The 14,769-nt window shown below is 37.4% G+C and overlaps 1 protein-coding gene across 9 annotated transcripts in view; it reads left to right on the plus strand.

Annotated features, from left to right (window-relative positions):
• The window catches only part of CAB39L (calcium binding protein 39 like), a 100,310-nt gene extending 86,269 nt beyond the window's left edge, over nucleotides 1-14,041 (plus strand). For all 9 annotated transcript variants that reach the window (XM_073795177.1, XM_033843698.2, XM_033843697.2 and 6 more), the window contains 2 exons: nucleotides 3,379-3,522; nucleotides 12,010-14,041. In XM_073795177.1, coding sequence (XP_073651278.1) covers nucleotides 3,379-3,522; nucleotides 12,010-12,189 — 324 coding nt within the window. In that variant the 3' untranslated portion in view covers nucleotides 12,190-14,041. The remainder of the gene's footprint in view (nucleotides 1-3,378; nucleotides 3,523-12,009) is intronic.
• Nucleotides 14,042-14,769: the final 728 nt, after the last annotated feature.

Here is a 14,769-nt window from a genome sequence, read left to right on the forward strand (position 1 = left end):
ACCAGAGTTATATTATAATTATATTTTATTATAACATATAAAATATGTTATATTTTAAATAAATATATATCTACATAGAATCTATATTTACATAGATGCTACATATATACACATATGTGTGTATATATATAAAGATATATATGTGTGTGTGTATATATATATATATATATATATATATATATATATATATATATATACACACACACACACATATATATCTTTAGAAGCTTCTTGTCAGCTTTACAACCCAGAATGTTTTTTGGTTTGTTTTTTTTTTGAGAATCCGGGAGCCATCCCCCTGGAGTGTAAACATCTAGGAAGATAGCTCTCCTTCCTCTCTATCACAGGAAAATTTAACCTTGATGCTCCTCTCCAAGCTGTAACCATTTGCTTGTCAGAGAGATAAGAGAAGTTTTATTATTCTCTACATTAGTTGGATAAAAGCAATGAGGTAAAACAAATGGCTACTTCAATGGCCAGGTGAATTCAGGGTGAACTATGAAAGGGTGCACAGCAAATGGCGCTGTCTGGTCCTCTTATAGGGGACCAGTTATCTTTCATCTTGAGAGTATATATATGTACTGGATTGTAGCTGCTTGGTTGTTTAAATAAGGTAGAATTTTATGTCTTCGTAATGCCTTTTTTGTAGATTACCTGCAGTGTTGTGCTCTGAATACGCGTATTCGATAATAAAACTGCTTTCTTTCTTTTCTACACTTTGTAGAGAGGATTCTGTGTTGCTTGGACTTTATTTCCCCAACAATATCCATACACCTCACACAGTTAGGTTATAAGGGATACAAACACTAGTAGCAATTGACACATGCCCTTATGGAGCTTATATTCTAAATAAGCTCATGAGTAACTCTGCACTGCAAGGCAAAGTGAGTACAACTAGGAGAAAATAAAGAGCACAGAGGCAAGAGAGGAAATTCAGCTGAGGAGAAGAGTTGAACTATAGAAACAGAAGGTAGAACGGTGGTTATGGGTGGGGGGCAGGGGGATGGGAGATGCTGGTCAAAAGGTACAAGTTTTCAGTTATAAGATGAATAAATTCTGAAGATCTAACATACAGCATGGTGACTATAGTTAATAATACTGTATTGTATACTTGAAAGTTGCTGAGAGTAGATCTTAAGCATTCTCACCACAAAAAGGAAAAGGGTAACTATGTGAGGCTATAGATGTGTTAATTAAATTGCATGTGGTAAATATTTCACAATGTATACACATATGAAATCTTCATGACGTACAATTTAAATGTACACAGTTTTGTCAGTTATACTTCAGTAAAGCTGGGAAAAATTTGGAGCAAGGGTAGTGAAGCCACAGAAGCAGAAGAATGAGAAAGAATAAGTGAGGGGGCAGAGGAAAGGATGCAGTAGAAATGACTCCAGTCACAGTGGGTTTTGAATGCCAGACTAAGGACTTCAATTTTTATCCCCAGTTCAAAGGAATCTAGATACTTGTTTGTTTATTCATTCATGTTATAAGTGGCATTAGTAACATGAATAAGGCTGATCATCAGGAAGATTCATTTGACATAATGTGCAGAATGGGTTGGATTGGGTGAAGACTGAAAAAGAGACCATTGTGTGTGCTGTTGCAGTAGTCCAGATGGAAGGTAGGAGGGTCTGAGTGAGTAAAAATGGAACGAAGGATGTTCAAGACATTTAAAAACAGAAGATTGGCAGATCTTAGATATAGATTTGGTATGAGGAGTAAAGGAAGGAAAAGAGCTGAGAAAGATTTCAACTCTCTTCCCCAGGGGACTAGCAGATCATGATGTTATTAACAAGGAGAAGAAAGGGAATTGGTTGTAGAGATGTTGAGTGTGATAGGCCAGCTAAGTGTTCAACCAGGGCTTGGGGTGGGGGGGCGGGGAGTTAAAAATGTGGGTATAGAGTTTAGGAAGGAAATTAAAACATAGATGTATAATAGATTTGGGAGACATCTCCCTGGATGTCATAGTTGAAGCCACGGGCATAGATGAGATTGTTGGGAGATAAAGAGATAAAATACAGCTTGGAAAATCCCTGCATGTATAGTGCCTAAAGGGAAGGGGAATCAGTAACAGGCAGCATAGGAACTCGCTTCAAGCGGTAAGAAAAGAGAAGAAAGCGGTGGCCTTGAAACCAGGAACAAAGAAAGTTTCCAGGAGAGTATCCAGTTAGCTTTAGTTGCTGAGGAGAGATTAAGAAAGATGAAGACTACAAATTTACACAATTGCTATTGCATATGTTTGAGACTAACTGGTGACCATCTAACATCCAACACTGGTCATCATTAAGTATATCATATATAAAATTATGTTAAGGGTACATTTCAGCCACCTGGTTGCTGAAGCTTTAGGAATTGCTACCACTACAGTGAGAATAAAAGTTCAGCCATATGCTGCTAGGGGGTCTTCAACTATTCTCACTCTTGGTATTTTTATTTTGTTTTGAAGTGTATTAGCCTGTTTGGGCTGCTATAACAAAAATACCATAGACTGGATGGCTTAAACAACAAACATTTATTTCTCACAGTTCCGGGTGCTGGCAAGTCTGAGATCAAGGTGCCAGCAGCATTCCGGGATCTCTTTTATAAGAGCACCAAACCCACTCATGATGGCTCCACCCTCATGTCCTAGTCCCCTTCCAAAGGCCCCACCTCCTAATACCATCGCACGGTGGATTAGGATTTCAACATATAGATTTAGAGGGACGTAAACATCCAGTTCATAACATGGAGTAATGCTGCATTTGAGGAATTAATAATTTGTCACCAGAAAATGTTTTGCTTTACTTTTTTATAAAAACTTGCTGCACATATTAAATTTCATATGAATTCAGGGTCAGAGTTTTTTTCTGGCTCTATATCAGGTTTTGCAATAAAATTTAGGGAGAAGGTAAGAGTCACTTAATATAACCTGTTTTTCCAGCAAGCTACTAGAGTATATTTATTCAGATAAGGAAGGTATAATTGTTAAGTCAATTTTTTTATTCTTATCCTACCTCAACGCCTAAGGAGCAGTACATTACTGGGAAGCACATTAAAATAAGGGATGAAAATAATAAATTTATTTATGGCTAGCTCTTGATGAGGGCAGTAGAGAAAGCTTTTTTAAGCAGTTGCAATGACTGGCTTAAAAAAAAAGATTCAGAAATGCATTAAGCACTGACTTTAGCAAAACTGTATGAAAAGTTTAAAAATAACTTAATAATAACTACAGCTTCCATGCCTATGCTTTAAGATGTACTTAAGGACTCTGAATTTTTTTCATATCAACATTCATAACTCACATTTATATTTTGTTTTCCGGTGTGAAGAAGTGGGATATATTTTGAATAAGATGACTCTCGGACAGATTCTACTTTGATTCTGTGTTTTTTGTAGCTGCTAGGTGAACTGATCCTGGACCGGCACAACTTTGCCATCATGACAAAGTACATCAGCAAGCCAGAGAACCTCAAACTGATGATGAACCTCCTCCGGGATAAAAGTCCCAACATCCAGTTTGAAGCCTTTCATGTCTTTAAGGTAAAGTGCAAGCTGCAGAAATAATGTGGGCATTTGTTTTCCAGTCGCAAATGGCAAACTCCCTACTGTGTACCCTCCTTTATACTTGAGAGAAAATTAAATAGGCAGTCTTTCTGTTTTGCATGACTTAGGTGAAATTTTAGAGTTATTTTAATGAATGCCCATTTGTTTCTAAAAGATTTGCTAACTAATCCATATCTCGACATATTTTCATTTTTTTCACTGAGAAAATACGGGAATACTGTTTCCCAAAAGTTACTAAAATAATCAGTGATTGAGTTGAAGCCGAAAACCTGTGTCAGAATTTGAATGCTTTGCTTCTGCCTGAAGTGTTTCTTTGAACTTTAAGTGAAACCTAAAGAAACACTGAGTACTACTTGCTTTGTTACTTGCTTAGAAATATTTTAATTCGTTTTGAAAGAAAAGTAGTCCATATAACACCTGCTTTTTCTTTCTAATATCTTTTCTTTGATGTAAGAGTAATAAAATCATCTCCTAGAAACTTTAAACAATAGATTTGTTTAAAGTAGGGTAGGTGGAAGAAATCTAATCTATAATCCCATACCCCTGACTTAACTATTGTAAAGATTTTAGTAAATTTTATTTTCCTGTGCACATATTTGAAGGTTTTTTCTGCAGCTGTATTTACATTGTACACACAATTGATACACTAATTTTATCACTCAATGCTATACCGTAAGTGAACATTAATTCACTGTTGTTATATATAGTGTTTAAAAAGAGCCAGTAGTTTTATTGGCATTATAGTTTTTCATTGGGTATACTTACTCTAGTTTACTTAAATATTCCTGTGTCATTTATATTTAGGTTATTTTCAATTTGTAGCTACAATGAGCATTTTATGTATTCAGCTAATTTTTTCCATATTTAGGATTATTTTCTTAGGATAGGTATCTAGAGTAGAATTAAGGATTCAGAGAGTTCCAGGCTTTTTTTCTTTTTTTGGCCTTTATAATGTATATTCAGTGATTGAATTTATAAGTCTATAAATGGGAGACATGGCAGTTTATAAGGTATGTAATTGTTGCTTTGAGAGGTAAAAAACAATTTTAGTCCATCTTTCAGCCACCACATCTTTATTGTCCAAAAGACCACTAGAGCAGTTCAAATCCCAAATTAATTTATGAATTCCATTTAATTACAATCAAAATCCCAGCAGAACTTTTCCTGGAACTTGACAAGCTGACTCTAAAATTTGTAAGGTAGAACGATGGCCTGGGATTATCTATGGCAATTTTCAAGGAAAACAAGGTAGGGAAATCCATCCTACCATATATTAAGACTTATTATGGATTTATAGTAAATGGAGACAATATTGTATTGGCATACAGATAGATAAATAGAACAACAAAACAGAGTAAAAAGCCTAGAAATAAGCCTGTGCAAATATGAAATTTGATATTTCATAGTGGAGGGATTGTAAATCAGTGAAGAAAGGGTTACTGTTAATAAATGGTTCTAGGGTAATAGATTATTCATATAGAAAACCCTACTCTCCACTATATTCAGAAATAAATTCTGGTAAAGATCTACACTTGACAAGCAAAATTTTTTAACTTTTAAAAGAGAAAATAGGAGACTTTCTATGATGTTGGGGAAGGAAGAATTTTTAAAAAGAATTAAAAATCACAAAACATAATAGAAAATAAGTTTGACTACATTAAAATTTAACACTTCTTTTTGAAAAGACATCATAAACAAAGTGAAAAACAGGACAGAATGTGACACATGTAACTGACATATCATTTAGAAAAAGACAATTCAATAGAAAAATAGGCAAAGCATACAAGTTGGTAATTTATAGATGAGGAAACCTGATTGGTCAACAAATAGGTGAAGATGCTCATCTTAGTAGTAATTGTGGAAATGGCCATTAAAATATCAACGAGATATCACTTTACATTTTTCATATTGACAAAAATGTTTAAGTCTGACAACATCAAATTTTGGTAAGGTTGGAGGGCAGTAGGTCATACACTGTAAATTGGTACAAGCACTTGGGAGAGCAATTTAGCAAAATAAAGTACTGAAAGTGTCCATACTCTTCAGTCCTGAAATCTCATTTTCTGGCAATTTCCTAGGGACAATCTTGCTCACATGCATAAGGAATCCTGTACCAAAATGTTTATTGCAACATTGTTTCGCATGTTGTAAAATGGGAAAAAAAATGGGTATCTACAGGAGACTGGGAAAATAAATTGTGACGTATTCATACAATAGCATATAGTAATGGGTTAAAATTAATAGAGTTATATGGATCAGTGTAGATAAGTATCAGAAACACTGAGTGGGATAAGCAAATGTTAAAAGGATGTTATTTATTTAAAGTTTAAAAACATGCAAAACAACGCTATGTATGGATTCAGACATATACAGTTATAGTCTAAAAACCTGCATGGGAATGATAAATACCAAATTCAGGATAGCAGTCACTTCAGGGGAGGAGTAGGAAAGAGAATGATATCATGAAGAAATGTCTAATAGCCTTTAATTATATCTGTAATGTTTTATTTTATTAAAATTCTGAAGGCAAGTTTGGCAAAAATGATAGAGCTCTATGGTGGGAACTTGAAATCTCATATGTTATTGCTGTGCTCTTCTCTGTGTTAGAATTATTTAATAAAGAATAAACACAAATTGGAGGAGACAAAAATAGGCTCTTGTAGGACAGGAAAATGCCTGCAGAGTATAAAATGATAGGCCCTCTTAAGACCCTTGCCTTTTGACTGAGGAAATTATAGAAGGCTGTGTGTCTTGTCTTTCCAGCTCCCACAGAATTTTAATATATCATCCTAGATGAGAACATGCTTCATATAACTTGGTTCCAAAATGCAGTATTATGGAAGTATTCAGTGGGTGGCAAAATAGAAATAACCTACTTCCATCCTCTGAGATCAGAATTTGGATCATCTCATTATTGGACAGAATAGGTGCATTTAAAAATAGTTGACCACTTGTTTACTTGTATGTGTATAAACTGGACTTACTCTGGACCCTAACTATGTTCGTTGCACTGAAGGGCAAACTGAATTGTTTACTTGCCAAAAATATTTTGTTATTTAGAAAAAGTAACAGCTGAGTCCTAGAGTTTTCTCACAGTTCTTTATTAATAGTCTTTTTCCCCAGGTACCTTTCATAAAGTACAGAAAATGTGGAACACATGACTAAAAATGTCTTTGCCAAATTATTAGTGGCCAATTTTCATTAGCTTGCTTGAAAAGTTCAAGGACTTGAATGAGTTGCCATTTCATGTTTTCTCTGCTATTGGAGAAAAGGATGGTATGATGGGAAAGGACTAGATGGAAGTCATGGAAGTCAAGAGACCTGGGTCTTTGTTGTGGCTCGGTTGCCACCAGTGACTTTGGGCAAATCCATCTGGATCTGCTTCCTCACTTGCAAAATGTTAAATTAAAGTCAAAAGTCTAATTCTAAGATACTAGGTTCAGGAGACCTTTGTCCCTGTGATCCTGCCTCTTCCAGAGATATGGCCAACGTGAATTTAGGGATCAGCTATGAGCTGATCTTTCTTTCCTTTCCCTGTTAACATCCTTAATAGCAAAGGATGCTGTTGCCACTGTCTTTCGCTAGAGGGTGGGGATGGCCAGTGCCTTTTGGCTCACCTCTCAGAGCTGCTGGAACTCAGGCATGGCCATTGCCGAAAATGGGTCTGAGTGTACTGCTCTGTTGCTCAGATCCTAGCAGTTGGCCACAATAGCCATTTCCATGAAAACAAGAAGCTCCACCCTAGCTTATTCCAAAATCCAAAGGCCAGCTTGACAATTCACCTGAAAAAGTATACAGAACAAGAATGGTTGTCCTCATGAAAGGTTCATCTCAAGCTTTGATTTCAGTGTCCCGGATGCCCCAAAGGAATTGTACATTAGAACATTAGTCACCTCTAATCAGCAACTACATTTAGAGGCAGCAGAGTTCAGAAGCCATAAAAAAATAAAAATAAGGAAAAAATTTAAACTTGAAAACAAATTGAACATTTTTTTAGGTCTGTTGTATAGTGTACGGATTCAGTAGAGTTGATCCAGTGATGCCTTGTCTGCAAATTCCACTACGTTTCACATTTATTTTGGATTCAAACAGAGAAGCTTAGTTTGTTCTATATATTTAATCTTCTAAAAAAATTTTTTGGGAATAAAGACTGTTATGAGTTATTGCTGTCGTTACCACAAATGCCAGACAGTTCCTAGCTAAAACTTCCCAGCAGCTCACTTGTAAACTAATGGTAGCCAGAGGAGCCACACGTTTGGCTCCAGTATGTGATTTCCTAACATACTAGGTGTTCTGTAAACATCAGGCATTTTGTGTAACAATGTAAACGAGCCTGGGGTACTTTTTTTTAATAAGTAACAATTTTAATTTATGTTAGTAAAGTTCATATAACATAAAAATTCACCATTTTGACCATTTTAAAGTGTACAGTTCAGTGGCATTTTGTATTTACAGTGTTATACAACTGTTACTACTCTCTAGTTCCAGAACATTTTCATCCCCCCAAAAGGAAACCCTATACCCATTCAGCAACTACTCCTCGCTTTCTCTTACCCACAGCCCCTGGCAATCACTAACCTGCTTTCAGTCTTTATGTATTCACCTGTTCTGGATATGTGATATAAATGAAATGATATAATGTGTGGCCTTTTGTGTCCAGTTTCTTCTATTAGCATAATGTTTTTAAAGTTCATCCATGTTGTAGCATGGTCAGTAGTACTTCATTCATTTTTATGGCTGAATAATATTCCATTTTAAGGATATATCACAATTTGCTTATCCATTCATCAGCTGATGGACTTCTGGCTATTGTGAATAGTGCTGCTATGAATATTCATGTACAAGTTTTTGTTTGAACAAATGTTTTCAATTCTTTTGGTATATACCTAGGAACAGAATTGCTCAGTCTTATGGTAATCCAGTGTGTAACTTACTGAGGTACTACCAAACTGTTTTCCATAGCGGCTGCTCCATTTTACATTCCCACCAGCAGTGTACAGGGTTCCAATTTCTCCATTCCTCACTTGTTATTGTTAGTTTTTGTTTTTTTTTTAATTGTAGCTGGCCTAGTCTCATTGTGGTTTTGATTTGTGTTTCCCTAATGATCTAATGATGTTGAGGATTTTTTCACATGCTTATTAGCCATTTGTATATCTTCTTTGGAGAAATGTCAGGTCCTTTGCCCCTTTTTATTTTATTTTTTAATATTTATTTGTTTGTTTTGGCTGTGCCAGGTCTTAGTTGCAGCACACGGGATCTTCGTTGTGGCATGCAGGATCTTTAGTTGCGGCCTGTGAACTTCTTAGTTGTGGCATGCAAACTCTTAGTTGCAGCATGCATGCAGGATCTAGTTCCCCAACCAGGGATTGAACCCAGGCCCCCTGCATTGGGAGCGCGGAGACTTACCCACTGGACCACCAAGGAAGTCCCCCTTTGCCCCTTTTTAAAAAAGGTTGTTTGTCTTTTTGTTGTTGTGTTGTATGAGTTCTTTATATATTCTGGATACTAGATGCTGATCATATATATGATTTGCAAATATTTTCTTACATTCTGTATATTGTCTTTTCACGCTCTTGATAGTGTCCTGTGATACACACAATTTTTAAATTTTGATGAAGTTCAGTTTATCCATTTTTTTTGTTGTTGCTCATGCTTTTGATGTTGTAGCTAAGAAACCATTGCCAAATACAAGGTCATGAGGATGTACCCCTATATTTTCCTCTAAAAGTTTTATTAGCTCTTTTTTTTTTTTTTTGGCGGTACGCAGGCCTCTCACTGTTGTGGCCTCTCCCGTTGCAGAGCACAGGCTCCGGATGTGCAGGCTCAGCGGCCATGGCTCACGGGCCCAGCCGCTCCGCGGCACATGGGGTCTTCCCGGACCAGGGCACGAACCCGTGTTCCCTGCATCAGCAGGCGGACTCTCAACCACTGCGCCACCAGGGAAGCCCTATTAGCTCTTATATTTAGTTTTTTGATCAATTTTGAGTTAATTTTTGTTTATGGTGCAACGTAAGGGTCCAACTTTATTTTTTTGCATGTGGATATCTAGTTGTCCCATGTTGAGTGTTTATTATTATTATTATTATTATGAAAAGGTGTTGGATTTTGTCAAATACTTTTTCTGAAAGGATCATATGGTTTTCTTTCAATGTACTAATATGTCATCTTAGTTTCCTAGAGCTGCTATAACAAAGTACCAAAGACTAAGTGTCCTAAAACTACAGAAAGTCACTGTCTCAGAGTTCTGGCAACTAGAAGTCCAAGATCAAGGTGTCAACAGGGTTGGTTCCTCTTGGAGCTTTCAGGGAAAATCTATGCCTCTCTCCTAGCTTCTGGTGGTTGCCAGCAATCCTTGGCATTCCTTGCCTTATAGATGCATAACTCCAATCTCTGTGTCCATCTTCACATGGCATTTTCCTCTGCGTATCTCTGTGTGTTTCTGTGTCCAAAATTCCCTCTTCCTCTAAAGATACTAGTAATTGGATTCAGGCCCAAGCTAACTCAGTATGAACTGATCTTAATTTGATTACATCCTATTTCCAAATAAGGTCATGTTCACAGGTACCAAGGGTTAGGACTTGAACATTCATCTTTTTAGAGGATGCAGTTCAGTCTAGTACATGTGGTGTATTACATCGATTGATTTTATTATGTTGAGCCATGCTTGTATTTCTGGAGTAAGTCCCATTTAGTCATGGCAGGTAATCCTTTTAATATTATTCTGGACTTCGTTTGCTTGTATTTTGTTGAGGATTTTTGCATCTTTATTCATAAAGGACAGTGATCTGTAGTTTTCTTGTGATAGCTTTGTCTGGCTTTGGTATCAGGGTAATGCTGACTTCATAGAATGAGTTAGGAAGTATTCCCTTGTCTTTTATTTTTTGGATGAACTTGAAATGGATTGGTGTTAATTTTTCTTTAAAAGTTTGTAGAATTTACCAGTGAAATCATCTGGTTCTGGGCTTTCGTTGAGAGGTTTTTGGTTACTGATTCAACCTCCTTGTAGAAATAAAAAAGATTATAAGAGAATACTACAAATAACTGTACATCAATAAATTAGATAACCTAGATGAAATGGACAAATCCCTAGAAATGCACAAACTACCAAACTGATATTAAAAAAAAAAGAGAAAATCTGATTCATGAACTCTCATTTCACCTACACCATGAGCCCTTCCTATTCCAAACTCAGAAATCTAATGTTATCTCCACCTCCTTTGAACCTCCACAGCTTTTCATTTCCCTCTCATAGGTCCTTTACATCCTGGTGTAGTTTTTCCTTCCTCATGCTTGCTGGATTGGAGGAACCTTGAGGGTTCAACCTTGTAGCTCCCACTGTCTCCATAACCGATCACTGGCCACAGTGTGTTCGGAGTAGAGTTGTGCACTGTTGGAGGTTCAGGAAGAGGAGGCGGTGTGCAGAGGGGGCAGTGTGCAGAGGGGCTGGTGGTGAAGCACTCAGCCCTTCTGAGGAGTGGGGAGCCCAGAACATGAAACCAGAGAGCTATATAGCAGTCAACAGTTTTATGGATATTCTGGTCATGTCATTATATATATAGCATCTAACTAGGAAGTGTGTCCTTTGCAAAATACTGTACCAGTCAGCATTATAGTTTTTCTTTTTTTTAATATGCTTGGTTTTTTCTTTCTTTCTTTCTTTTTTTTTTTTTGGCCACACCTCACAGCATGTGGGATCTTAGTTCCCCAACCAGGGATGGAACCCACGCCCCCTGCAGTGAAAGCACAGAGTCTTAACCACTGGACCACCAGGGAAGTCCCAGCATTATAGTTTTGAGTTATTGTGTCCTGTTATTACAGTTGTCACTGTCTTTTATAGTACAGCTGAGTTATTAGCCCAGGATCATGGTTTCAACTAGGAGTACACATAAGAATCTTTGTGGAACTTTATAAAAATACAGAGAGACAGACCTCCCCTCTAGATCTACTGAACTGGAGTCTCTGGGAGGTGGGACCTAGGCAGTTATAAATTTTAAAGCTCCACATACATAAGAAAATAATAACATTGGTGACCTCCAGGGAGAGGAGGTGAGAGGGGGACTTTTCACATTTGTCCTTTTTGAATTTTGAGCCAGATGAATATATTAAGTATATTCAATATATTATATATATTGAATATTTATATATATATGGTTTTATATTTATATATTATCTATTTCATTATATAGAATTATATGTATTTATTTAATTTTATAATCACATATTTAGTTATAATGGTAATTTTAAATATATGATTACATATATAATTTAAATATATTGAATATATTTGTATATTCTCTGTAGAAAATGCATATGAATGGGGAATGACTCATTTTCCTCAATAAGGAAGTATAATCTGGGGCTTTCTGTATTTTACTAACACATGTAACAAATGAGACACAGGTGGGATCCGTGTTTTCCCTGATGTGCATTCCTTGTCCTAGGTATTTGTTTCTCATGTTTCAGGTGTTTGTGGCCAGTCCTCACAAAGCACAGCCTATTGTGGAGATTCTACTAAAAAACCAACCCAAACTCATCGAGTTTCTGAGCAGCTTCCAAAAAGAAAGGACGGACGATGAGCAGTTCACCGATGAGAAGAACTACTTGATTAAACAGATTCGAGACTTGAAGAAAACGGCGCCTTGAAGTCTCACCCAGTTTCCTGCCACCGTCACTGTCTCATTTGTTCAGTTTGTACAAAAAGTGTCATTTCAAAAAGTAGTCATTCTTGGGAAGGCTTTGGAGGTGGCTATTGTTTTCTCAATTCATTGTTCAGGGTAGATGGAATATAAATGTCTGAAAGAAAAAAATTAATTTAGAATAATATATTCATCTTAATTGAGTCTGTGATTATTTATGTGAAATCAGAGCCATTGTTTTAGACATTCATAGAAGCAATTTTAACCCTTTCTTGATGAAGGGCAACAAGGCTGTGGGCTTGCAGACCTGAGCCCTCAGTCACCACGAGCCACCAAGTAGTAGGAGCCCAAAGAATGGGCGTCACTGAGTCCTCGAAGAAGATTAAATTCTTAGAGAACTGGGCATGGGGGCAAGACGTACAAAACTGTTTTGCCCATCTGTACTTGAACAAACAAATTTCTCAAGGTACCAAGAAAATAAGATCCATGTTTTCAGTCATTACGTATTCTGTTCCCTGCCTATATCTTTTAACTGTAATCATTCATTCCTAACTTCCTAGGGAATTGATGCCCACCTTTCTGCTTACTGCCCCACATTCCACCCCAATGGATCTCCTCAGCATGACCAACTCATGGTACACACACAGACACACACACTCCTCCACTCTGACCAGGTTAGCATGGGACCAACTAAGTCCAGACAGGATGGACTAACAAGAGTCATGGGCGTAGAGCACCCACAGGGTAGGACCTGCTAACTTGAGAACTTGGAACAGATGGGTAAGAACCACAGCTCTAGCGAAAATCACTGCTGTTTCCCACAGACTTCTGTCGGGTTAGTGAATGTTTGGAATATTTCATTCATACTTCTCATTATGGGAAAAAAGTTTTGTGGTGAAAGTGTGTTTTAGCGTAGGAATCATTGCATTGAGATGCCTAGCGTGTGCAAAACCATGGGTCCAGAGGGTTGCACAGGCCTTTATAAATAAGGGAACGTTGCCGTTGGAAGTGCAAATGATTAAATGCATGAAAAAAATCCTCAAAGGACTAAAAATTTTCTCCACTTTATTTTCTAATAAGCTGTCATTCTAATTTCACATCAAAATCCTCAGTGAAAAGGTAGAAAACTTATAAAAATGTTGGTCTCAAATACTCTCTTGCATACTAGGATGGTTAAGGAATTAATTTGTGTTTTTTTAAAAAGGCCATGGTTTGTTTTCAGACATCAAGTGTATAAAACGGAATTTTAAGCGCTATTTACAAGACATTAAAGGTACAATTGTTAATCTGTATTTTTTTCATAATTCTGTTTCCAAATCATGAGTTATGGCTTCAATAGGCATCTTCACTTTTTACAACATTGGGTACTGTGTTCTTCAACCAGATATTTCTCCACCCAGAGAGGGAAAGATCCCTCTCCAGGATCAGTGCCCTTGTAGATGTAGCATCTGAAGAATCACCTGGTGCGGTTTCATCCTTCTTGGCTGTGTCTTTCCGTGTCCAGCGTCAGATCCTGAGGCAGATGCTGCAAGGCCTGCGGGACCTTCTTGCAGCAGCTCTGGTCAGTGCCGGGCCGTCTGATGACCTTCATTCTTCAGTCACTGAGGTCAGATTATTTTTATAACATTCCCTGACAGTCCATAATCTCTTCAAATTTGACTTTTCTGATTTTATTTGTTTAAGAGGGATGAGTGTAAATATTTCTTTAAAAATAGAAGGCGGCGCAATAATGACCATTGGAAATGTATTTCATTGCTTAAATACTGTTCCACACATCATGGGACACATGTTTTCAGTTGGAAAGCAAGGTCTTGTTATAATTCTTTTTTGATAAATAAAACATATTTTATTTCCTCTGAGCTTGAATCAGCTCGTTCCTAGCAATCCCTTATCCTAGCTTAGTACCTCACAAAGAAAACTAGTCTAAAAGGCAATAAATGAAGTAGCTGGGATTTTGCTGTGATACAAATTTGTAGATTATTAACGTGAAAGAGGGAGCAAGAAGCTCACAGTTAAAATATGTTTGCGTAAAAGTCACTGTAAATATTGTGAGAATTGGGTTTTGAAAAGGTCATATTTAATAAGCTATTTCAAAAGCACACATTTAAATAAAGACTGACTAAATGAAAAGGTGCCACATATTCCTTGGTCGGTTTCATTCCTCTGCATGTCCTGCCTCTCTGTTCTTGTCACTGCTCCAAACAGGGAAAGCCCCAGGCGGAGGGCACCCCAGGGTGCCCAGAGGCCCCACGCCCACTTCCCCTGTCCTTGGCTGTCCTATCCTCCCAGTGAGGCTCACTGCCATTGACCAAGGGCCGCCTGTCAGGCAGTATAGAAACACCTCACGTTATTGATTGATGCTTCACCACAGCCAGAGTCATTCCCATTTTATATTTGAAGAAACTGAGGCTCTGAGCAGTTTATACCAGACAATGTGGACTAGACTTGGGGTACAAAGCCACGGTGGCCGGAGGCCAAACTCCTGCTCTTATTCATTTTTTCATCCTCAAGTCTGTGAACGAGGGGAGGTCCTGGGAGTGGGGAATTATGTCGTGCCCTCCCCCACTGCTGCCTGGGAGGCTCCCGG

This window comes from Tursiops truncatus, chromosome 18 (genome assembly GCF_011762595.2).
Source record: "Tursiops truncatus isolate mTurTru1 chromosome 18, mTurTru1.mat.Y, whole genome shotgun sequence".
Classification (NCBI taxonomy): domain Eukaryota; kingdom Metazoa; phylum Chordata; class Mammalia; order Artiodactyla; family Delphinidae; genus Tursiops; species Tursiops truncatus.